At 39.2% G+C, this 26,677-nt stretch overlaps 1 protein-coding gene across 1 annotated transcript; it reads left to right on the forward strand.

Moving 5' to 3' along the window:
- Positions 1–5,679: 5,679 nt before the first annotated feature.
- pitx3 (paired-like homeodomain 3) lies at positions 5,680–24,202 on the forward strand. Its single transcript, XM_019263752.1, has 4 exons — positions 5,680–5,934; positions 12,906–13,023; positions 17,388–17,593; positions 21,250–24,202. Exons 2-4 carry the CDS (start codon positions 12,915–12,917, stop codon positions 21,817–21,819), a joined length of 885 nt encoding a protein of 294 aa, XP_019119297.1. The 5' UTR covers positions 5,680–5,934; positions 12,906–12,914; the 3' UTR covers positions 21,820–24,202.
- The last annotated feature ends 2,475 nt before the right edge of the window (positions 24,203–26,677 follow it).

The following is a 26,677-nucleotide window of genomic DNA, read 5'->3' on the forward strand; positions in this document are numbered from 1 at the left end:
AGACAGAAGAAACCACATCTCTAACCTGTGTCCATCAAGGGGGTCGATGTGGAGGTGGTCAGGACATACAAATATCTGGGGCTGCAGCTGGACGACAGGTTGGACTGGACAGCAAACATGGACTCTGTCCATAGGAAAGGACAGAGCCATCTGTACTTCCTAAGAAGGGTCCTTCAACATCTGCAAAAACTGCTGCAGATGTTTTACCAGTCTGTGGTGGCCAGCGTTCTCTTCTACGCAGTGGTTTGCTGGGGAGGAAGCAGCAAGAAGAGACTGGACAAACTGGTGAGAAGGGGCGACTCAACGGTGGGCACAGAGCTGGACTCTCTGGTGACTATGGCAGAGAGAAGGACCCTGACCAAGCTGCTGTCCATACTGGACAACGCCCACCACCCTCTGCACAACACCTTCATCAGGCAGAGGAGTGTGTTCAGTAGCAGACTGCTGTCTCAATCCTGCTCCACAAATAGACTTAAGAATTCTTTCATCCCCCTGGCCATCAGACTACACAACAGTTCTCAGTGATGGCAGGAGGCACAATAGACAATGGACAAATCTCTTTGCACTACTTCCTAGACTCTCTGTCAACTGCTACTGGATGCTTGAATTTCCTTCAGGATAAATAAAGTATCTATCTATCTGTCTATCCATCTATCCATCTATCTCTTTGCCCTTTTTGGCCTCTTTAGTGTGTCCAGTTCTGGTAGAAGCGGTATATGCTAAGGAATTTGTTTTTAGAATTTAATTATAATTATATTACTTCTCTCGTCTTTTCTGTTTTGTTGTTTCGAAAATAGAAAAGATAGTTAGCAAAAAACAAAACAAAAAACTAACTTTCATTCTCAAAGTGTACATAGAACCTTCGACAATATAGCAGTCTGATCCACTGACACAACAATCAACGATGTATGATGTAGAATGTATGGGGGGAGGGCTACAACCCTACAATCACATATATCTGTGTGCAATCAGGCAGCCATTTGTTCAACAACTACACTCAAAGCATTGCTCTGTGTTTACAGCATATCTCCAGTCTACTTGTGTCAGACCTCTATTTGTTCTTTGCAAAGTGTTTGATCACCTGTGGGATTTGTAATTGCAACATTTCACCTGCAAATACGTCTGCACCACCAAGGCAATAACAACACCTTTCTTTGTGCACTTGCATATACATTTGCAACTATGTTCACAAATAGCATAGAAAAATCAAAACAAACATGCAGTCACAGATTGATTTAATTACCATTGCCTAAAGAAACAGCTTTAGCCCTAAAAGAAACAGTGTCTATCTAACCATCTAATAAGCATGATGTTGTGATCCCCATCCTGTCTCTGCTAGGTGGATTCGAATTACATTTCCTTCATCCTAACTGAAAATATTTATGTAACTTAGTGTCTTGGACATGAGTCAGCTCATCATTATTTACAGACATGAGATTCCAGTCCTGGTAATTTTATAATCTTGTTTGTCCAAAACCCAACACCAAAATTATACCACTTTGTTCCAGGTGAGGCTTTCATGCTCAGTGAGTGCTGCTGATGTGATAGTGTTTTTTTTCCGCTTTGCCTTGTAGTGCAAGTTTATAATCTGTCCTGTTGTAAAAAGAAAAAGAAACATCAGGATTTTGGCTTTAAAGAGAAAACATGAACCCAGACAATGTGCTTTGCATTGCACAATGGTTGTGTCATATTTGGTAAGTATGTTCTTGTTTGAAAGATGTTTTAAAATGAAATAATAAATAAGACTTGTTTATTACAAGTTCCAACATTTTGGGAAATATTTTTGAGCCATGATTAAGGCTGGAGGGTACATTCATGGTGATGAAAATGTATGCATGTGATGATGTGAAACATATATTTGTGTTGTCAATACTTATTTTAATTTTGTCAGCCAGTTTGAAGTGGTGGATGGCTCTCTCTATGTACTACAATACCCATGAACCTTGGCCACCATTTCTATGGAGAGCGAGTCAAAGGTGTAAATGTGAGCAGTAGTTAAATCCACAAAAAAAGAAAAGACAAAACAAACATACAAGAAAACGGTTAAACGAACAAAACGGTGTACTCTCCTTCATAGGTGCCTATTGTTATCCGTTTATACAATTACAAAATGTATAATTACAGTATACAATACAGTACATACAATAGACTTCTTTAACTATATAATGTAAACATACCTTACTAAATTCACAGTGGACAACGGAAGCTATTGCCATAAATGCTGCCTGCTGGTTCCAAACAAACTCTAACTCCACTGTACTGGTATCATTCAGTATCACCTGACCTGCACCATTCTAAAAAGCAGTTTATCAGGGCTGCCTTTCACACACCAGGTGTTACAGAAGAACAAATACAGCTGCATTCAGGTTTTTGTCATGTTCATACTTAACTTGCTCTGGCAGTGATTTTGCAAACCTCAGAGTTCCAGCATCACCAGCAAAGTTCATTGAAAGATGACAAATGTTAGCGTTGTGTACACCAGTGTCATACCTCAAAGCCCACAGAGCCCCAAGAATGTGTTAACACTGTTCAAATAACTGTGATTCATAGCTTTCTTTCAATCATTGTAACTCCATGATGATTACTCTCTCACTTCAAACCAAAAAGTCCCAAGTGAATTCCTATTTGGTAAAATAATAATAATATTTGTAATCCTTTTAATGTTGATATTTAATCATTTTCACCCTATATAAAAATATGTTAATTTAAAACATTTCTCGTGACTGAAATTTTAAAGTTCACATTTGAAGTAAGAACAGACATGCACAACGGTGCTTTGAGCTGACATCAGATAATGTTTAGCATCTTATTCTAGCATGTTAGCATGAGAACATTTGCTTATTAGCACTCAATACAAACAACATCTGAGGCTGGTGGGAAGGTTTGCAGGTATTTTTTCAATAATTAATTCACTGGACAAACTGGTGACTGTGGTGACACTGGCGGCTGTGGCTCACAGGCAGAGCCGGTCGTCCACTAATCAGATCCTCCGGTCTGCATGCCGAAGTGTCCTTGGGCAAGATTGACCCCAAGTTGCTCCCGAAGGCTGTGCCATCGGTGTATGAATGTGTATGAATGCTTAGATCCTTAAACTGATGAGCAGCTGGCACCTTGCACGGTAGCCAGTGCCATCAGTGTGTGAATGGGGTGAATGAGATATGTAGTGTAGAGCGCTTTGAGTGGTCGGAAGACTAGAAAGGCGCTATATAAGTACAGTCCATTTACCATTTTAGATGAAATTCATCTTGAAGCATTTATTTTTCTGGTGTAATGAAATGCCTAACTTAACCTTAACTCATATGAATGAAGCTGTTTATTGGGTAAAAGATGGAGAGATACAGTAGATATATAGGCAGGGAAGGCAGAAATCAGTACAATGTGGAGGATGCATGGTGTCGCACTGATGCAGCTAGGATCATTCTGGTCCAGTAAAAGAAGTAGTAGTAGTTATATATACTAATATTTTTATGGTGCATATTTCTAAATAAAGCAGTGATTCTTCAAATCCCCACAAACTACAGTACATTAGTACTGCACTAGACTTACTAAGAACTTCATTTACATGCACACTGCAAAGAGGGTGGATGCGGGGGATTGTCAGTGAGGGTCCCAAAGTAAGCTTTTAGCTAGGACCCCCTTAGCAACCATGTTCAGATCTGTGATTCACTTTAGCAACACCTCACATGAAACAACCCTGTTTCAACAGCAAGCCCTCAGGAAGGCTGCTGTAGAAGAAGAAAGCAGGCAGAGCAGAGTCGGTGCTGTTTGTTTCTTATTTCATTTACAGCAACAATGTCAATGTGTATAGGATATGTGTTGTTTTCTACTTGTTTCTTCTTCCTCTCATCTTAATGTGTATGTTTCCTCATTACTGGTGAATTTTTGAAAGACACAGAAGAGAAAGTGATTGGCTGGAGGTCCCACAGACCAGCAAGCCAATTGTCAAACAAGGAGCCATGTGGCTGCAGACTGCCATGTTTCAAATTTGGAGTCAGGCCTGCATGCCAAAACAATTATGTGAGACTGTTTGCACAGCAGACATCTTGACTTGTCAAAGGTGGAAACACAGGTGGACTTCAGTAACAACAGCTCAGTTCTATTACGTGTCTCAGTAACAGTGACAGCGAATCAGCAGGCACAATAGCACGACCTCCACTAAGTGGAATGCAGCCGCCATCAATACACCTGTGAGTTTCCTGCTATGACCACTGCCAGTATAAAAAAATAGATGGTGTATCAGTGACATCACCCAGAGGTCTTCAAGAGCTGCCTCTTCCACCTCCTGGCTAATTTAAAAATCAGCAAAGATGTGAGTCATCTGTGGATCTAAAGCAGGCCTAATGACACTTGGGTGCTCTAATAAGCCATCTGTAATGACACCCACCTGTCAGTCAAAACGGCCACGCTGTTAATCCTGCATAACTTTAAGCCTTAATATAATGTGAACAGGTGAGTTGTATATAAATTCACCCTCAGTACAGTTGTCATGAACGGGGAAATTAGCTACAGAGACCAAAACTGTTTTTTGTACCAGGCTGTAAACATGTTTATTTCTGCTGTGAAGTTGGACATTTGAACATGGGGACTTATGGAGACTGACTCACTTCTAAAACCAGACTCAAGCGGCTGTTAAGTGGTACGACTGAGTACCTACACACATTGGTAAATTCATGATATAGTTGTTCACATTTTCATATTTTATATCATACTGTATCATATTTCTGTCTCTGTGTCACACACCATCTGACAGCTGCACTGTTTTTATCTCTCATTCTTTAAAGGACCAGTGTGTAGGATTTAGTGGCTTTTAGTGGTTAGTTATGGATTAATAAAAGTTTAGAGAGAAAAGTTTAGTTGTAGATTACAACCCCCTTATCTCAACCACAAACTTTGATGGTCATGAAATAGGTGCTACCTCAATCGTGTGTTTAGTTTGTCTGTACAAACATGGTGGTATAACATAGTGAACAAAAATATAAATAGTCTTGATTTAATGACATTAAACAAAAACAGAGTTATGAATATTATATTCTTTAAATAGAGCCTCAGAAAACTGACATAATGGACCTTTAACTGAGAGGCTGACACTTCCAGTTCAATTCATCATTTCTGACACCTTTTAGTGCTTGAACACCAACTGACACTTTAAATTTTGTCAGCTTGTTTGGACGCTTCAAGTTTACGTTTCTTGTAGCATTTCTATTTTAATTGCAATTTGGACTGTATTTCCACTGCCACTTCATTTTTAACTTTCTTTCATTGTCAACTTCAACTCTGCTGCAGCATTTCATGTATTTGAAAAGTTTTAAATCTTGAGAAGCAAAGCGTTAGGTCCCTTTTTATGTTTGAGTCGACATTTATTATGAAGAAATGTAAGGCTGCAGAGAGGAAGAGATGGAGAGAGTGTTATACAGAGCCAATGGGAGAAGGAGGAGGAGGGAGGGAGCTGGGGGTGTGTTTGCCCTAGTGCAAACTGTGTGTGTGTGTGTGTGTGTGTGTGTGTGTGTGTGTGTGTGTGTGTGCGTGTGTGTGCGTGCGTGCGCGTGCCCCATGTACGAGTAAAGAAAGAGGGAGAGAGAGAAAGGGAAAGAAAAATAGAGAGAGGGTTAGGGGCTGTCCTTTCTACAGTGGACCTGTCACACACAATATTTAGCATGAAGTCACCCCCCACACCCCCCCACACACACACCACTCCCTCCCTATACTCTGTGTGGGGATCAAGCCTCACTCCTCCACAGCCTTTATGTCTGACAGCGCAGAGGGGAGAAGAAGAGAAAGAAGGAAACTGACTGACTGACGCCTTTTCTGACTTTTTGACGCACCGGGGAACTTTTTGTCCATGTCACCAGCAAACCTGAGGCCAGGACACCCATCAGCCTGCAGCACAGCTCTCTGCCTTTTCCACGGATTAATTTAACCAGACCGGGATTCGATGTAAGTGCAAGTAGTCGCAATATTTGACTTCCACTTCCCCTCTGTATTTTTTTTTCGTTAAAATCTCTTTTTGTCTTTGTGCGTCTGTAATCCGTAAATTGTTTTTTTGTGCGTAAAAGTTAAAAAAAAATCAACCTATGTAAAGTAGGGGCTCCGTTATCTCTCTTCTGGGGTCCAGCATGCAGCACCGATTCTACATGTACATGTTAAAGCACCAACTGGACGCTTTAGAGCCTCTGAATGTGAGCTGAAACAGAAAAAGAGTTCACAATTCTGATGCTGACGAGAGGCCAGTCACTGTGACATATTTAAATGCATCTTTCGTTCAGACAACGTGATTACAAACAGCTAAAAAATATTTGAAACTCTGTCTCTGTGAAATTAAAGAGCAGACACGCTCTGCGTAAAGGTTCCGTGTCATATTGACCTCGCTGCACTTTAAAGTGCGCTGATTTGGTAACCATCATTTACCCGAGGCGTCCTGCGGCTCGAAACTCTCCGTGAGTTCGTGTTTGAGGCCTGTTGGCAGGACTAAGAGCGTTGAACATGCTGCTTCTATCATGTTCAGTTATCATGTTCGGAGCTTCGTGTGTTCTTTTCGAAATCTCCAAGACTTCGCAGAGGGACGTTGTGAAAATATTTGGGACGTCCAAAATATTTGGAGATGTGGAGGAAATTGATAGGTGGCAGGTGGCTGCCGGGGCCACAGGAGACCACGGACAGAAAAACAGAGCTGTCCACCCCCACACTCCAACCTCCCACACTTACACCCGCGCGCGCGCACACACACACACACACACACACACACACACACACACACACACACACACACACTTACACACTACTTCAATTTTACATTTAATACGAAGATTATGAGCGGATCAGTTCAGGTTTTTAATGCGTTTATATGAAGACTGGATGTTCATTCTCACACACACACACACACACACACACACACACACACACACACACACTACTTCAATTTTACATTTAATACAAAGATTATGAGCGGATCAGTTCAGGTTTTTAATGCGTTTATATGAAGACTGGATGTTCATTCTTGGCTATGGAGGCAATATTTATACTACTAATATACTAATATAGTACTACTAATTTTAACCTGACAATAATATTAAGAATAATATAAAATAATATGATGGTCCGCTGAGCCGTTTTTTAAAAACGTTTTTTTTATTTGTCACGGCCCGCTATGGCTCCGAGGCTGACTCATTGTTAACACCGGAACTCGTTCAAAATAAATACATGGCGAATAAAATATTTTTTTTAAACATTCAAAGTATTTATAGAAATTATCAAGCAAATATTCACAATGAACAGAGGGGCACAGTGAAGAAGTTCTTATTTTTATATTTTACAAATAAAAAGGCCTCATCTGTATATATTTTTTTTGGACTCATTCATTTATTGTTGAATTTGTTTATTGTTTGAAGACCACGTTCACATTTCTCTTTTAGAAAAGACAATTAGGAGGCACATTTACTTTAAAGAATCACGGGTTAGATTTTCCCCGGGAGGCCTTCGGTGGCCTCTTTTGCATCTGATCCCAGGTCAGGACATATGGAAATAAGATTTGTTTAATCGAAGCTCACGTTTGGCCTCAGGGTACAATGTAAATATTTCTTTTAGTGGTTATCACCCGACCGTGTGCAGCAATAGGCAGGTCTGAAGGCCACGGCCTGCTGGACCGAGAGGCCCAAACTGTGATTGTGTTGTCACAGTGCGTCGATTAGTCACTTAAAACAGATCGAAACCATGATTTCATTTAAAAAAATATCAATGTAGTTTGTTATCACAGAGAAGAAATCAGCTTCATTGTCATGATCAGGCATAACTTTAATTTCTCCTGAACTCGCACAGGTCCATGAAATCAGAACAGAGCGTTAATTGCAGCCAGAAATCTGTCTCCCAAAGTGTGGTACTCTTTTAATTCCATTAAAAAAACTTTATGTCAGATTCATATAAAACTTGTTGCGTCTGTTAATAAAATGAAATAATAAATAAAATCACTTCACTGTGCTCAAATATAAATGTCACATTTCAAATATTTCCTCTGAACTACAGGCGCTGTTTTACACTTGCAGTCTCGGGTCAGTGGAATATAAATTTCTCTTTGCTGTAATAAATTCTTCATGCTGAGAGGCTCTGTGTTAATCACTGTTGTGGACTTGCAGAGCCAATTATTCCCCCGCAGTGTGTGCGTGGAGCCCAGGGTTCTGCTGCAGGACTGCCTCGGCCTCACTCCCTCAATCATATGCAAATGGCTGTTATAGGAGGGCACAAATTAACATCTACAAACATTGGACCGAAATTCCATCTGCCGCTTCTTCGAAGAGGCCCTTAATAAGTTCTCAGACAGCAAAGTGACACACATCTTAATCAACTCTTAATCCCGGGAATTAATTCTCGACGCGTTTATGAATAATTCCCGGGCTTAATGCCTGCAGTCCGTGGAAATGCAAGCAGTCTGCCGCGCGCACCGCCAGATGGACCCGGCAATCTCCCGAAAAATGAGAGGATTTTTGCTTCCATTATTATTTTTTATCATTATCAGCAGATATATATTTTAATGAGCTCAGTGTCACTGGGCGACTGCTTATGCAAAGCGCTCCATTTTATGCAAACCTGAGACTCCGAGTAAACACACAGGCCCATCCGAGCTATGTTTCAGCAGCGGGAACAGCATGTTAGGTGAGGTGCAGGTAGAAGCTTTAGTTCCACAAGTGCACCAGGAAATAGCCTGGGCCCTGTGATACCCTCTGACGAGTTTTAACGCTGAACCGGATCAGTTGAGTTTTGATTTTCATAAACTTGAGTCAGGAGTTGGGACACGTCAGTATCAGCACTACCACCAGTGATTAATGTAACTGTCAGCCTCTGAGCCCTTGGCCTGCTTGTTAGCTCAGTGATAGCTTATTGGCAATATTAAGCTCAAAGGGAGGGGAGAAGGGCTCTTGATTATGTGGCAGCCCTGATGTGTGTGGCAACTGACACCTTGTTCTGAACAAAATGACTGGCTTGCATCACCCACACGCCCCTTGCTGCCAAGCCAGCCGGCCTCTCAGCACCACATTGACACCAGGCCTTCTGTCCATCCATCATAGCCATGGCGGATATAGTCCCTCGGCCTGGCTCGCTTTCATATTTCTGACCAAAATACTGGACCATGCTGATACTAGACCTGGGCTCTGCAATCACAAAGGGACAGCTGTTGCTCTGTCAGGCAGGTACCCTAACTGAACTGTTCCAACAACTACTGGACTAGTTTATCTAACTAGTTTGTGCTGTGATTTTGATTATAAAACCCAGCAAAGGTAATGCTGTTTAAAACAAAAATTTGATCTAACTTTTAAATTAAAAAAATTAAATATAACATATTAGTGGCTGTTGCGCTGTTTGGTGCTACCTCTGGTGAAACCTCAGTTCTTCCTCTTTAAAAAAAAAGAAAAAAGATTTACCTTCTTTAAAAGAAGGCAAAAGAATCATGCAGCAAGGTGTTAGCATGGCTGCTGGTTATGTTTGCCAGATCAGTCATTTACCTTTATTGTGCAGGTTATGAACACTGTGCTGCAGCTCTGTCGGATGAGGCCTTGCTGAAATGTCAGAAAAAGTAAATCACAAATGTACAATTTATCTTGTTCAACCATTCGAAACAAACTACTTACAGAAAAGATGACTGGTAAATAATAGGTCACATTTTTTACAGATCATTTGCTGTCATTCAGCAAAACAAAAATAAAAAGGAGACAATGTATGTGGTTATGAATGGGGGAAAACTGATCTTTCTAACCCACAAGTCAACTTTAACCCACAAATCCATATCAGAGGCTCATTAATCCAAAACCACAACACAGAGGGAGTGTGCTTACCGAGGTAATCTCTCCACTGGGAGATTTGTCCTTAGTCTTGCATCTTTTTTCCCAGTGATGCAGCGATGGCCTTTGGCTGACAGAATAATACTCATTTTCCTGTCTCCTAAGCTTTAATGAAATGCTCCGATCATTCTCACGGTTGTGAAACAAAAAACAGATGCAGGTCTTTCTTTAAAGTCTCCAGCAAATGTTACTTGTGTTAACAGTGACAAATGTAAATTGCATTTTTTGTTTCTCCAGCCAAAATAAAATGGCAGATGTGTTTGATGGAAGAAAGCAGTCACTTACCTATCAGATGTCAGAGATATTCATTGGTAATAAGGTGCTAAACCTTTAATCAGAATATGCAGGTTGGCATTAGTGCAGCATTATAATGCTTTGTCAGGGCGACTGGCGCAGTGTTGTCCTGACAGCCAGGAAGAGTCTAAGGGAAAATTCTTAATAACTTACAGTGGCATTATTCGCTCTTTTTGTGCTGAGTTCAAATGTCTGTAGTCACTCAAAGCAGTCAGATGTGGAGCTCTGTACAGCCTGTTTAAAACTCCTTAAAGTAGATGCTGCATTTGGTACAATCACTGAGAAACCTTAAGTGATTTTGCTCTGAATATCCTTAAAAATTGGACTCTTCATATATTTAATGATTCTAATTTAAAAATTCCTTGTGTGCCTTTAGTACTTGAAGCTGTAGATTTAGCTGCGAAGTGAGACTTTTTTTTTTTATACAGGAAAGGAATATCAGATCATTTTCACGAGAAACTGAATTGGCATGTAATTGAATTTTGAATATGGTGTGTTGCTGTAGCAAAGACATTGGAGAACTTTAAATAAACTCTTTCTCTGATTTCATCAGACATAATAACGAAAACGGGAGATACTGATACTGTGTGTAGTGAGGATTTAGAAGAAAAAATCCATTGCAAAATAATTTTCTAAATGATCAAACTTTATTTTAGATTTTTTATTTATGTATTTATTGCTGGCTAATGTCTCTGTAGGAATCAAATGTAAACTTCATACGAGTCTCATAATCAGAAATGTATCTGGGAATTTGGGTGAAGAAGGTACAAATTACACATGGAAGGTTTTAAGGTGTGATTCTGTTTCCTTTTGGACTAAATATCCAACATGTGAATATGAGACAAAAAAGCAAATTAGATTTAAATATAATAGAAAATATGTGTCACACCAGAATTATAGATCCAAAGATGTCAGTATGTCACTGACTGAGCTTGTTCCTCTTTTTAAGTTTGAGTTTCAGTCAGAGGATTCAGCCTTGTCAGCTCTAAAAATAGAGCGGCTGATAGAGCGTGTAAAGCATATGCTGATGTTCAAAGAGCGCCGAGGGAAATAATGCAATTTCAACAACTTCAAATGGTGACAGTGAGTCTAGTTCAAGAGTTCAAAGTTGCACAATGTGTTGTTGGTAGTGGTGGGGCGTTCTTTGACGCTATGCCATGCTCTGTACCATGCCTCTAAGGCTTCCGTTTTAACCCTCAGCAAAAAGTCTCATGTGACTGGCACACAAAGGACTGGCATGGTGGCAAACAGACCCAGGGAAATGCAGCAGGGAAGTTCATTCTCCAGGGGCGAAGAGAGGTGAGGGGGAGTGACAAATGTTCCTTCCCCCGAAAATCTAAATTTGACGCTTCTAAGTATAAGGCTCATAATCACAGTGCTGACTACACAGAGAGACTGGCAACGTCCAAACAATCAACAGGGGTGGTTAAACCCCAGCTCAAACTCACTGTTTGACTTTGACTTGACTCAGAGATGAAGTTTATCGCCTTTTTAAATCTTTGATGACAGGGATTCATTGTAGTCTACAGCAGCCTTAAGACTTTCCTCTAACCCTGTAAATTTCAGGTTCTTCTCACCAGTGTCCCGGAAAATGCAAGGTAAATAGAAACAGGGTAAACAGTCACACCATGCTGAATTCAGGTGGAGCAAGCCTTCTCTTTGCGCCTGCTTTATCCCTCTGATTTTGCCATGTAAATACATGTTTCTCGCATTTGATGGAGAGCTTTTGACATTTGTATGTCTTTATAATCTCATGTCTCATACTTCTAAATGACATAATGTATAACAAGGCACACAAGGATGTCATGATTACTGTTTGGAGCAAAACTTTGACGTTGAAATTGACGCTGTAGCCATAAATCATCCCAAACCTCTTTCAGCTCAAACGTAGTGTGTATGTGTACATTTTCGAGGTGTTAACTGTTCTCGGATAAATGACCATCTATTTCTGTTTCATTGAGCAACGCTTTTACCTCACCGAAAAGACTTTGGCTTGCTCTCTCTCCATGTAGCCCAAAATAGAGTCAATTTAGGGCAGGTCTTGTTATAGCTGCTTATGTCAGGCTCATATAAAGGGATCGGGATTACAACCATAACCAGGGGTGAATGGAAAGATCGAAGAGAAAATAGAAACAGATTGCAGTGCCAAATTAAACAAATACACACAAACCCATCTATACTGACTGAAATAAAGAGATGCTTTCACCCAAATAGGAAACAAAATCTTTAAGGAGTCTCTAGAGAAGATGAGGGACACAGTGAGGTCAGGTGTAAAATACAGGTGTCAAAGAACAGATTCAGATGAAAGTGCTACTCGTGCTAATAACACATACATGACTATATAATTTCTATAATACACTCTGTCTTATTCTTTCTTTCAAATGTTTCAACAAACTCACTCTAACCCTTGAGGGTCAGGTCAGTGTCAATTGCATGTGGGCATCAGTTTATATTTTAACATCACTCGTATCTGGATCGTGACAGCTGGACATGTTCGTGAATAAAGTGTAAAAGTGTGCAGGAACAAACCTGTGCTGTGCATCGCCTGTGCTATGGTGTGAAAATGATAAATGTTATTAGATTTTTTCAGACTACTGACAATAAGATTCAGAATATCACAGACAGCCGCTCAGTTTGATGTCAAATTCTTATAGATAATATTAGAGCAATATAAATCAACGGCTACAGCACAGTGACGATGATTAAATGCTGATGTTGAAGTTGTTGGTCAATGCTCTCAGCTCTGACGTCTATCTGTCTGTTTGTCTGTCTTTCTGTCTGCAGAGCCTGGTTATGGATTTTAACCTGCTGACGGACAGTGAACCCCGCAGCCCGGCGCTGTCGCTTTCCGACTCCGGGACCCCGCAGCACGACCAGGGATGTAAAGGCCAGGATAACAGCGGTCAGTGAACGCGACACCGTGTACATGCCGCCTATCTGTATTATGTATGTGGACTACGGTTACGCGGATCCATATGTAGTTTCCCTTCGAGAAATTCTGTGCATGCAGACAGATGCAGCCAAAGACTCATCTGAAACCAATTATTACGTCCAATTCTTCTTCTTCTTCTTCTTCTTCTTATTCTTCTTCTTCTTCTTCTTCTTCTTCTTATTATTATTATTGTTCTCCTTCTCCTCCCTGGTGCTCTGAGCTCACACTCTGGCTAACAAACTGAGCTAACATTAGCTAACAGCAGCTACAGTTGTCAGCAGTTTACTTCACATTGAGCTTTAATATCTGCTGCTGGCTCCTGATTGGCTCCAGAACAAACAAACAATCTGCTTTCATCTTTCATTGTTCCGCTGTGCGATCACTTAGCGCACACTTTAATCTGAGCGCTTTAATCGATGGAGACGCGTGAAGTGTGCGGGGGAACACGTGGAAGCGGCTTTGAGAAGAATGAAATCAAAGTCGATCTGAGTGCGCGGAGACTGTGTGATCGTGGACTCGAACCCTCTTTGATTGCAGAGTTATTTGTGTCTGTCTTGAACGCAATCTTCACGCATAACCCGTGCGTGTGTCGGACAGGTCATAGGCTGTAATAATATGGAACTAATTTGACTTTGAATATGAAAATGAATTGCAAAAGAGAAACCCCATTTTTCCTGCACAGTGTCCGACTCTAAACGCGCCTGATTCGATTCAGCCACTATAAAATCAAGAAAGGTGTTATTTATTATTATCGATATCATCATCTATTTCTGATCACCTTTAGGCTCTTTTAATGATCAGCGTTAAATAATTAAAACTCTAACGAATACATGGTGCGTTTATGGAACCCATGACGCGGACAGACCGCATATTAAACTCATAACCTGAGAGTAATAAATAAAAATAATAATAAACAACTTGATTCTGATTGGATTAAATAATAACTCAAGATCCACTTACTTCCCCGTTCTTTTCATTGCATCTCAAAGGCCTTCATCGCAGAAGTCGGCGGTAACATGCGTCATACACGTATGCAATCATGTAAATGCTGATTGTTGATTGGTGGATTGTGGCTGATCATTCTAAACGAGCCTACATAAATCTGTCTATCCGTATCTAGTGGTGTGTTCGTGTGTGTTGATGTGTGTGTAACCCAATCTAATTGCTAAACTGTGTGTGGTTAGAAATCCTCTCCTAACAAACTGTCAAACACAAACTACTTTGGAAAGAAATGTTTCCATGGACCTCCTGCTGGACTCATAGAGCTAATTTTGTCTTTGGCCTAAATGTCAAATGAATTCTATTAAAAAGGCTCAGATGGCACAGGAACATTATCCCCTGATTGACAGGTGTCAATTAACATGGATATTATTTTGAATGTAAACGCATAATCCAAAGGAATACTGGGATCACTGTATTTGGAAAATATGGTTTTAAATCTGACAATTATTATTTATCTTTTGACTTCTGTGTGAATCTAAATCTAATTTACATGTTTTATTCATATAATTGGGTGTTACAATAAAAGTCTTAAGTAATCCAAAAAAATAGGGAAGATTAATTCTTTATTTTTATAATAAAATATGATGAAATGTACACTGGCCTGGCACTTTAACAAAATGACTTCCTTGATGAGAAACACTCCTTTCCTCTAGTATTTCTTTGTGAAGGCAGAGGGAAACAATATGGATGAAAATGGATCATCCAGGATGGGTTTTTTAGAGATTTGCATTACAAACAAATTTCCAAACAAAATGTTCAGTTTATTGTTAGCATTTGTTCTCTTTTATACTGGACACAAAACACAACATTAAACCTGGACTTACTTATAGTGAAGTATAATATAAGTGCCACACCTTCCCACACCAAACTGACGCCCAGGCCACAGACATAGACAAGTGACTGTGACTCTTTATATGTTTTGATTTTACTCTGAGAACAGAATATCACATCTAAATATATACTGATCAAGTAGATATATCACCATTACCATATATCATCATTATAGCTCTTTGATTACACATAGAACATGGCAGCTTTTTCTTTTCTGTCAGTGTATTGTGAATTTTGCTGTTTTTCCAGATGTGGAGAAGTGATTTGGTTAAAAGCCTCTCGTAGTTGTTTTCCAGATTAAAGCAGTCTGAGAGGCTGACCTGGAATGGCTCTGTTATGTCGGCACATTAGCCGTCAGATTGCTCCTATTGTTGGTCAGCCCGTTGATCTAAAAAAGGCCTGCCCTTTACTCTGTATTGTATTATAGACTTTGTCCTTAAGTGACAGCTTACCCAGTGTCAGTTTACTGCCTCAGCCTGGCACTTATTGGTTTTGCCGGTGGCCCTGTGGTGCCTCTTTTTAAACCCTGCTGATCATTTCAAACTGCTCCAAGACCTAAGCCCTTGCCAAACAGAGCCCAACTTGCCCCAGTCACAAAAGCCTGATCTGCAGGATTAGCTAGCCAGCTAATTTCACTTCTTTCTGTGAGGTCCTCAAATTGGGGGAGTAAGATCTGGCAGAGAGGAGCCCTGGCAGACATAACATGGATGTGTGGTCTTTTAAACTCAGTACGCTGGAGGCCTAATGCAATCACTCACTGCTCCTGCACATCTTTGAACCTAATGCAGTGTTTTCTCTCTTGGCAACATCACACCCATGCTTGTCATTTCCCGGCCTGTGGGATAGAGGGATTTCAGATGATGTTTGATGCCTGTTTCAGCAGGGATTGGAGAGTGCTGATGCAATCCAGGGTAAAGGGTGTCAGAATAATATGCTGTTTCACAGATACAGAATATCTTTGCTTTTTAAGTGTTGATAGGGTCCAGATCGGATCCTCCCAAATGAAATAAACTGATATTCAGTGAAAGCTTCTACTGTTTATCAGGAAATGGAGACAATTTTGTTTGGTACATTTCCATTTAATTCAACATTTCTAACCTCAAATAATTATTATTATAACTGATAATGTGGTTAACTGATTTTTCTTTCAGTTATTAAGCCGTTTCTTCCGGAACATTTCAACAACAACAATTTTAAACTTCCCCCACTATATCTGCTCTGTTTTCAACACAGGGTGGAAATATCAATAATCAAAATATCGAGGTACTTCACTTCACTTCTCTTTACTTTAATTACAAAACTGGTCAACATTGTAAAAATGTGTTCAAATGAGCTCCATCTCAACCAGTGATGTCAGTGAAATGCTGCATTCCCTTATGATTTGAATGCAAATGCATGCATTCTTAAGTAAAGGATCTTAATACTTCTTCCACTGTTGTATCTATTAAAATCATATTCACCCGTGATTCATTAATTAGTCATACATTATTGTGCAAATGCATAATTAACTGTGTTGGGTCACTGTATCCATGCTTCCTGTAATTCAAGTTATGTTCAAGTTAATTGTGACATATAATCCTACAGATATATCATAGTGAAATGTATTAATTAATGCAGTTATTCACTGGTACTAAGTGAAGGTCATTTTTATTAATAAAAATGAGTTTTACCACATATGTTGGGGAAAAATATAAGATGTTATTTATTTTAGTTTTTGTGATGAACTTTGTTTGGATTCCAACTTTGGAGTGAGAGGCATTACAACCAGGACAAAGTGTCCTGATGACTGTAGCCTCTCGGTTCACTGTGTGGCAGTTAGCTGATTGGATTGATTGCAGATTTGTTAATACTGTAGGATCAACAAAGCATATAAGCCAGGAAATGATGGGAACCTGAAGGCAACACTATTGCCATGTTGATGTGATGATAAAATTGTGTTTTATTAAAGGTCTTTACACTGTGCATGCATGGTGTATAGGCTCAGGCTAGGCTACATATACAGTATGTGTGTGGATTAATAGCTCCTTTGTGACTCCTAATGGGTTTATACAGCCCTGAATGTTATACAACTGATGAACAATGTCAGCACACATCAGGATGGAGATGAAACAACAAAGCCCCTTTTGATCTGCTCTTCTTATTGACAAGCCCTTTCAAAACAATGGCAATAACCCTCATGCTAATTTTAAATCTCATATGGCAACATTTCATTTAGCTGAAATTTATATAACTTATAGAAAATCATTTATAGATTTGTATATGTCTGTCACATTGGACATCTGTATATTTCCAGAAAAGCATGTCCACAGATTTTTCCCGTGCTATTTTAATGTACAATTTAATTTCAAAATGAACCCAGTGATGCATTGATCAAAACAAGTTACATTCTTTTTATTGATACTGTAGTTTATGTCTAAAAACATATGCTCAGTAGTTTTATTGTCTTCCCAGTGTTTTCATGAAATCTTTTTACTTTCCGTGTGTTGTCATGTCATGTTTAGACACAGAAAAATCCCACCAGAACCAGCTGGAAGAGTCCAGCGCTGAGGACGGCTCTCTGAAGAAGAAACAGCGGCGGCAGAGGACTCACTTCACCAGCCAGCAGCTCCAGGAGCTGGAAGCCACCTTCCAGAGAAACCGCTACCCCGACATGAGCACCAGAGAGGAGATTGCAGTGTGGACCAACCTCACTGAGGCACGAGTCAGGGTGGGTAGACACTGGCCTGCCGATTGCAGCGATATGATACAAAAGTTTTTTTTGTTTTTTTTTTTGTTTTTTTTTCTTCCAAGCGCTCGTGGCGCCCCCCACGAAATGGCGCCCCGGGCGGCTGCCCTGTCCCCCCGTACCTAAAACCGCTACTGTCTATAGCAACAATGAGGTCCTCCACCTCCTCCTCTTCCTCCTCTCCTCTGGTTGACAGCATTGTAATTACTCAAGTTTAGTATTTTGAAAGTGGAATAGCATATGGTTAATGAAAATCACCTGAAAGAGATGGAAAAGTCAGTCTGTTGTACATCAGTCTAACACTTTGGGTAACGCAACAACTGCTATGACATTTGGTATGTATAGTTTTGGTGTCCAGGCCACGAAACCAGATGATCTTCATTACATTCCCTCCAACACCATCAAGGCACCACTCATTTCCACTCATATCCAATTAATATCAACACCACTGTGTGTTTGGAGAAACAGTCCTCTTCATCAGATGATGATCACTTATGAAGCCCTGCAGTATATGAGATGTTTAGAGATGTATGGGGCTCAACAACATCAACTTAAAATAGAAATTTTTAAAAATCCTTACATCCTTACAAAAATTAGAAAAATATAGTATATGAGGAAAATGTAAGGATTTAGTCATCCCATGGAACATAATGTTATCGCCATAAATCATCAGTGAGTGACCATCTATTGCACTTGTCCTTAAACCATAGGCAAATCTAAATACTGTTCCAACCCTAAGCATTTCATAGTCATGTGGGCTTGTCAGATCCTATCAATCAGTTTCTAGTGATGTAACTGCAGGGGAAAAGATATGATTTCTAAAAATAGAAATATGTATATATTATTTCATGTAGTGGATAAAATGTTTTATTCCCTCCTACCAAAGCTTCAGTACACACACTAAACTTGAATGTCAAGGGTGCAGCAGAGTGTGCCCACACCCGGTGCTTTGGTCACTGTAGCTATATGGAGCAGGAGGACTCACATTCATGGATGACAATACAACTGCTGGCCTGCTGGACAAGTAATGGACCAAATTAATGTTGGCTGGAAGAAAGGTCACATAGCATGCACTCTTGGTTGTTATTTTGAAAGGATAACACACTGACACATTGTCTCATCCTTAATGTCCATCAGTGGCCTTTCTAATGTCTGCATGCAGGCAGACTCTTACATGACCCAAACACTTCACCTGTCAGTTTAATTCATGTGATTTGTCTGAGAGCATCATTGAAGCTGTGATCTGACAGAGTATATTTATAACACTCAACTGAGGATTTAGGGACAGAGAGTCGGAAAGAGAGGGATGCTGAACAGATCTTTGAAGCAAATATGTGATTTGATCTGGCTACAAAGACATAATTTTCTCGACAAGCTTTGACAGAAACTTTTTAATTGATATGCCATGTAATGGCATCTTCAAAATATCCACTAAAGCAGCTCATTTGCTACATGTACTTCGGTCTACAGCCCCACTACTTTGAGATAAGCAAAGATATTCGTTACAACGGTTGCCATTTTAGTTTAGTATGTTAGAATACTTACTTACTCTTAGCATATATTTGACAAAGTGATGAAAAGAGAGTTATTACAATTAATCGTGTCTGTACCAAATGTCATGCCTTTCAGTTTGATCCGAAAGATTCAAATCTCATGGTGACATGAGGGAGAAAGTCAGGGGTCAGCAATGCATCATCTGGGTAAATGTCTGCACCAAACATTGTGCCATTCCATAGATGCATGGATATTTGTTATTAAAGCTGACCTGCTCGTGCTGATAAAATAAAAGGTTAAAAGGCCAAGGAATCACTCAAGTCAGTAGGATTTATCTTTTAGAAGCCATGAATATACAAAAGTTTTTAGTTGTAAGAAAAATTAAAACCATCAAATCTGATCTGTGTAGGAACTTGAACTAGGGGCGTCTGTGGCAACTCTTGTATTTCTGTTTTGCATTTTTGACATATTTTAAAGGTGATATCGTAGCAAATGCTCATACATCACCAATAATGTTTAGCATTATTTAGATATAAACATTGAGATGTGCCTGTCCCTATTGAGAACATGAGCTAAATCATTCATAGCACAGCATGCCTGCTGGGAAGTCTCTTTTTTGACTGTGTAGTCAGCCATAGATGGATAACATACTGGGACCCACCATCATTAGATGTCATTGATTGCTTGTTTGAAATACATATCAGTGTGTTTTTACAGACAGTATTTTCATCTCTTTCTCATGCAATCATTCACAGAAGATGTATAAATATGGCTGCAGGCGAGCCGCTGAATAACCTTGACATTCAGCCTTTTCCACAAACCGCATTGCCTCCAAGTCACAGTAAAGATTGGGTAGCTTCTGTCCTCTGGTCTGGGGTTTCCCCTGCTGTCACTGAGTGGGACGGAAAACTCAGAGTCATGCACTTTATACTCAACATATTAATGGCCAACAGCATTCTGTTACTATAATAACAGAGGATTGGATGATACACAGCATGCATGCCAAGGGAGCACAGAGATGGCCGAGTATCAACACAGGAAAGGCCTGTAAAAGTTTTATGAGGATTAAAAAGATGAAGCATTTGATATAAAATTATTTTAATGTAAAACAAATACATATGGGTTAACAGATGACTGGAAGACTTCTGTCACATACTAAATTTATCTCTTTGTAGCTGTAAATGAATAATTTGGGTCTAATTCAGAGCAAAAGTCTATCCACAACTTTACACTCAGATGAACCTGCTGCAGTTTTCTTTTTTTTTTAAAGTAGCAATTTAGATTTTCCACTAAAGCTTTAATCCAATTCATATCCTCCAAATATTGGACCATAAAATGACAAATGTGAAGATTGCTCTTCCCTGACATTTCTTTCATTGGGATCTCACTATTCAAATAAGTCAATGATTAGTTTTAATAAGCCTCGCCTAATATGACTGTTTGATGATACACTTCAAGTTACTTTCTGGGATCATTATGTCTTTCAAAAATTCTGGAGACATATGCACACAGTATTACTGAAAGTTTGAGATGGGTTAGGATGCTCTGACTGGATATGTCCTAAAATTAAACTTTATTGACTCCAGAAACTTTCTGATAGTTCAGGAGAAAGTCATTTGAAAATAACTTCCTCTGTTTCAGTTTTTTCTTTTATGCAAAAAATAAAATGAAGTAAAAAACTAAAAACAAAAACGTTAATATAACTTATGAGAGATGTTTGTCCTATAATTGACAAAATGATTCACTCATTCCATTCATTTCAAATTTTACCCCACAGTTCCCCTCACCTGCAATTTTGAACTCTCAAATAATCAGCTGCAGTCCTATGTGTGTCCTGTATGTGTCACACGTTTCATTTTCTTGAGCGATGGGATCCCACATGAACACATCATCTGCCAAAGTTAGAACACTTCTGGTGTTTTCATGTCAGATATATATTTGATGTTTTTGTGTTTTTCTCTGTGCTCACAGATTTTGAATTTTAAACTTTTAATAATGGATAACAGAACTATGACTGTTAGTCACCTATATTTCATGTAATCCAGAAAAGGTTGACATTTGATCTTGAGGGGCTTTAAGGGGAATCTCAGCGTTCAATTTATAGACTGTACATTCAAATTCTCCGTCTGCTTTGGTCTTCCCAGGTGTGGTTCAAGAACCGGCGTGCCAAGTGGAGAAAGCGGGAGAGGAACCAGCAGGCAGAGTTATGCAAAAATGGCTTTGGTGCCCAGTTCAATGGACTCATGCAGCCCTACGATGACATGTACACGGGTTACTCCTACAACAACTGGGCCACCAAGAGCCTAGCAAGCAGCCCACTCTCCGCCAAAAGCTTCCCATTCTTTAACTCAATGAATGTAAGCCCCCTGTCATCCCAGCCTATGTTCTCCCCCCCAAGTTCTATCCCCTCTATGAACATGGCCTCTAGCATGGTGCCCTCAGCAGTGGCTGGGGTTCCCACTACAGGGCTCAACAACCTGGGCAACCTCAACAACCTCAACAGCCCCACAGCGCTCAACTCGGTAGCGGTAACTGCAGCTACATGCCCCTACGCCACCACAGCCAGTCCCTACATGTACAGAGACACCTGCAACTCCAGCCTGGCCAGCCTGCGGCTCAAGGCCAAGCAGCACGCCAACTTTGCTTATCCAGCAGTGCAGAACCCCGTGTCCAACCTGAGCCCCTGCCAGTATGCTGTAGATCGGCCCGTATGAAGAAGAAGTTTGACAATAACGCCTAACCAACCGACCAGTAAGTCCACAATTCCCCCACTTGACATCTCTTCAGTTCGATCTCTGAGCTGCCTAATGTGCTGCAGACTGGCAGATCGTGTGTTGATGGTTCTCGATAACAATAATCTTCAAAACTGACAAACAATTAGACGTGTCTTGATGGACCACCGCACTTGAAAGGAATTCTCTCCTGTTTCTGAGACTTTGTCGCTGAGCTGACCAACTGCTTCAAAGGATTTCTAAGAATTATCCATTATCATTTTTTTCCATCTTTTGAACTGCATGATTAGAGTAAACGTAGAAACAAAGGCTAAATAAAACATGGATGCTTCAACTGGACTGGTGGTCAATATCTTGGCCCAGAAACATCAAATGCGACCTTTGCTATTGCAGGAAAAGGGACCTGTGGTTGCAGTGTGGGAGAAATGGAGGATGTATATAATGGACTTTTTTCTGTTTTGTATGTGACAAAAAAATATATGAAAGCGTACTTTAAAGATGAGAAAAGCATGTTTTTCAAAAGCAAAAGCCCTAGGTTGATGTACTGTAAGCACATCCTTTAGAAACTTTAAACTTTGTTGTGAATTCTTCTCCCCTTGGAAGGTCATAGGTCGAAGGTCAGTTTGGGCGGATTAGAGGAGGGCAGTCCTGTAAAGAGAACACAATACAAATACAACAATTTTCTCACACCTATACAAGAATATCAGCAAGATTTTTCAAGTAAAACTCTAAAAAGCCATTGAATATATAGATTTGTGTGCTGTTATACAAAGGGAGTCCATGACTGTAAAATGTATGTAAGAGTGCAGTTGTCATAACAAAAAACAAGCTTTTTTTTCCTGGTGTAGTCTGCTCTCATTAAAGAACCAATTAAAGGAGCCCTTTTTATGAACTACAAATGGACTTTGACATTGAGCGGAACAGTACATGTCCTTCCACATCTCTAATCTATAGCCTATGGCGTTAGTTGTGCGATGCAGGCCAAAACACTATGTTCTCACAACAATGAGAACAGCGCCATGGAAACCCTGACTCCCTTCCATGGCAACACTTACGCAACAATGAAAAAGAGTAGTAGGCTAGACAGAGAGGTGGGGAGATATGGATGTTCCTGATGGCTGCTCACTGATATGTTTGACCTACACTCCGAGCGGTAACCGCAGGCTATCCAGTAGCACAGCAGGAATTCACAGAGGCTGAGGCAGTGCCAGGATTACATAAGGACCTCAAGGAGTGAGGTATCCCAGCGGAGCCACAAATGAGGGGTTAGCAGCCCATCAATCCCCATCAGCCCCTGCAACTGTTCATTGCTCTTACATACTCTGTTGTTGTTTTTTTCTTTCTGCTGATTTCTAGGTACATTTTACAAAGTTCATTTTTAAGTCATATTCAGCAGCTTCTCTAAGATATCTCAACATTTGGACCACTGAAATTCTGTCGCTAATACTATTAAGTCCTACAGATATAATAGTATGCTCATATTAAAAAAAAAAAAAAAAAACAAGACATGCCATGGTTTGAAAGAAATTATGTAAAGAGAGCAGAAAATAAGACAATGAGACAAAAAAGTTTAAAAGTTTAAAAAATACAATTTGTTTTGAGATATAAAATAGAAAACTGAAAAGAAACAAGCTTTATTTTTTAACCTGGTAATTAACCAATAAGAGTCTTATAAGAAAAGGTCAAATCACTGGCTCCAAATGAAATCATGAAGAGAATACATTGAACTGTTGTTAAAATAAGACTACACCACAGTAATTGCTACAATATCTACATGGAACATAACACAATAATCTGAACCCAAGGTGAACACACAGAACATTTCATAGTTTCTAGTGAACAGAGACTGTTAGAGGCTCTTTAGTTCAGATTTAAGTTTGTATGATGAAAAGGGACAGTCCGAATTTAATCATCTAAATCAAAGAGGATGTATCATTTTTCATTAAGAAATGTGGAAATTAAAAAGACATTTCAACATTTCAAAGGAAAAAAATAACTACCCAATCACGTTGTCTCTATTGTTTTTAGAATTATAATTTAATAATTACTGACTAAGAAATGATTAATAAATTAGACACCTGTAAAATAAAGAGTTACTGTTTTATTCCCCAGAATAAAAGTCTAAATGCTGTGTCAACAGCTCTCCACGTTGCTTCTGGTTGAGAAATACTGAATACTACAGAATCTTCAATCAGCCAAAATATGAACCATTCCAAAATTATTCTGAAACTTACACATGTTCTAGAAAAAATGACTGCTGCCCAGCTACGGCTCTGCTGGCATACATTGAATGTAACAAATCGACTGGTAATAACACACTATATTAAAACTACTCACAGACACCCAACAGAAATTTCAAATAAACTGCAAATGTTGGTGAAATAACTCCTAAAAGCTTTTTAAAAAGAATTATTATTATATTATTATTATTATTATTATTCAGAGTTTGAGCTGTGATGGACATAATGCATAATTTCCCGTTAGTGTAAAACAAGAAAGTATGTTGATCTAATATCTAGTTTGTTGAAATAATAGTAATAATAATTTTAACATGGTCATTCAGTTAAAGCTGTGAAAATGAAAAATATTGCTGATGTGTTTACTCTGATCTATTACCTAGAAATGAACCAGAAATCTGAATAATCATAAACTGATATACTGACTGAAATAATAAACTGATATATCTTTTCCATAAATCAATACCCAAGAAATTCAGGCTCAAGTGTTTTTAGGCTTTTAAATTAATGTTTTACAACTTCATTAGACACACGGCAACACTGTGTTAGTGTATCAAACACACACTCAGTAAGAAAGAGAAACTCTAAAACAGGAAGCAAAGAGCTTCCAAAAACAACTTGCTGATCTGAGAGCAGCTATTCTCCCGGTGGCCAAAACACAAACCTATTTTGTGGAGTGAGGTGAAGCGGTCACACTATGTGCTCCTCACCGCCACATCACACTAAAAAAATCAATATTCCACTAAAGGGAAGATGTGTGCTGGTCCCTGATGTTTACTCACAGTGCAGCTAAACCTCAGCAAGCGAAGAGAGAGCACGGAGTGTGGTGTAGTGAAAAAACAAAAAAGACAAAACAGAGGAAGTTCTAACGATTACCTCAGAGAATAGAGAGAAGACCAAACAAATAACAGAGTGAGGAATTAGAGGTGGAAACATACATGATTCTATAGAACACCAGGGCGGAGCTGTTGGAGTGGATCCATATCCCGACGCAGATACACAAATTACTTTTCACTTTTAATATAGTGAGATAGGTCTATTGTAATACAGACATAAGTAGTGGTTACACTTACAGATTTGAAAATGAATCTAAACACCTCCCAAGAATTCATGAAATACAGTATAATATGGAATATTCAGTAAATGTTACATTTAAATCCATTTACATAATAATAATAATAATAACTTTGATTATATATATATGTAAAATAATTTAGTATAATTATTATTTTTAGTATAATGCTCTGCACATTGAAAAGCTTTTTACATAGAAATACACACACCAATATTCATATAGAGACGCACTCTAAAGGCTAAAAGCTGAAGAAAGGTAATAATCGGGGAAAATATTCATTCATCCGTAATATCTGTTTATATACAAAATAACATGCCATAATAAGTATTTTGCAATTTGGCCTGACCCCTGTTGCCCTTGAAGAAGCCTTATTTAAAAAAAAAAAAAAAAGTGCTCCAATTTTTATTCCTTGTTCAGAACTCGATACAGCCAATGTCATGTCAGCACCAAGCTAAAAAGTCATAAGTGACATGCCTCTGTGCAACTGGATCTGTCTGTAACCTGTCACCCACAACTTCCTGGGGACCAAGATCACTTTTACAGTCAACAGCAGATTAGTGTTGAGGCAGTTAATATGTACATCTGTTTCAAGCCTCTGATGTACCCCTGCACTGACATGGAGGGAGATTTAAGATGATATTTGAAACACAATATGCAGACTTTCAGGTATTTGAATGCACCAACAAACATTTTTTCACATATTTTCATGATTGAGTCATCAGATCAACACTACACACAAAAAACCTGATGACAAATATTTTCTACTTCAATTAAGCTAGAGAAAAAGAGGCATGATTCAGTGACAAAGCAGCTTTTAATCACAGTGATTACATTTAAAAACGGATTATGCAGCTCTGTCCTTGTTGATTCTAATATGAGAATGCGGACAACTAACTACTATTCAACGTTTCCTAAAAGGTCACTTCAGCTCCTCATTCCTGCTGACCTGTGCCTACAAATCTACTGCTCTATTTCACTATCACTTGTTGATACAATAGATTATTGTCTCAGAGAAGATGGACTAAATGAAAGCAAGGAATGTGATAAATATAATTAGGACTCAAGCAGAAAACGCCTTCATGGTAATTACAGTGACGGAGTAATTCAGCAGACTCTTACTGTTTGTTCCTGGTAGGGGATTCGAAAAAATTAGAACTGGCTGATAGAAGCTTTTGAAAGTTATTAACTAAACAAAGTGACTTTTAGTGATACTTTTTATGAGCTGTGTTTGCTCAACCCTTTTAAAGGGAGATAAATCCCAGGAATTAATTGCGTGCACAGATTTAGTAAAAAGTTTCACAGTTAAAATGAACAAATTCATCTTTTTACCACCTGACTGTGTTTGACTGTGTTTATTGTTTTCATTAAGAAACCTGAATGATGTTAAAAGAGACTGTGCACAAGGCACATATTACTAAAAAAAAGAGACAATTATTTTGCAAAGAATTCACTCCTGCTCTGCTCAATATTAATGTCTGTACAATAGATATTCCTCGTTTTGGCTGAGTGTCTTTTTTTGGATGGAGAA

The sequence above is a fragment of the Larimichthys crocea genome, unplaced genomic scaffold (assembly GCF_000972845.2).
Source record: "Larimichthys crocea isolate SSNF unplaced genomic scaffold, L_crocea_2.0 scaffold249, whole genome shotgun sequence".
Lineage (NCBI taxonomy): Eukaryota > Metazoa > Chordata > Actinopteri > Sciaenidae > Larimichthys > Larimichthys crocea.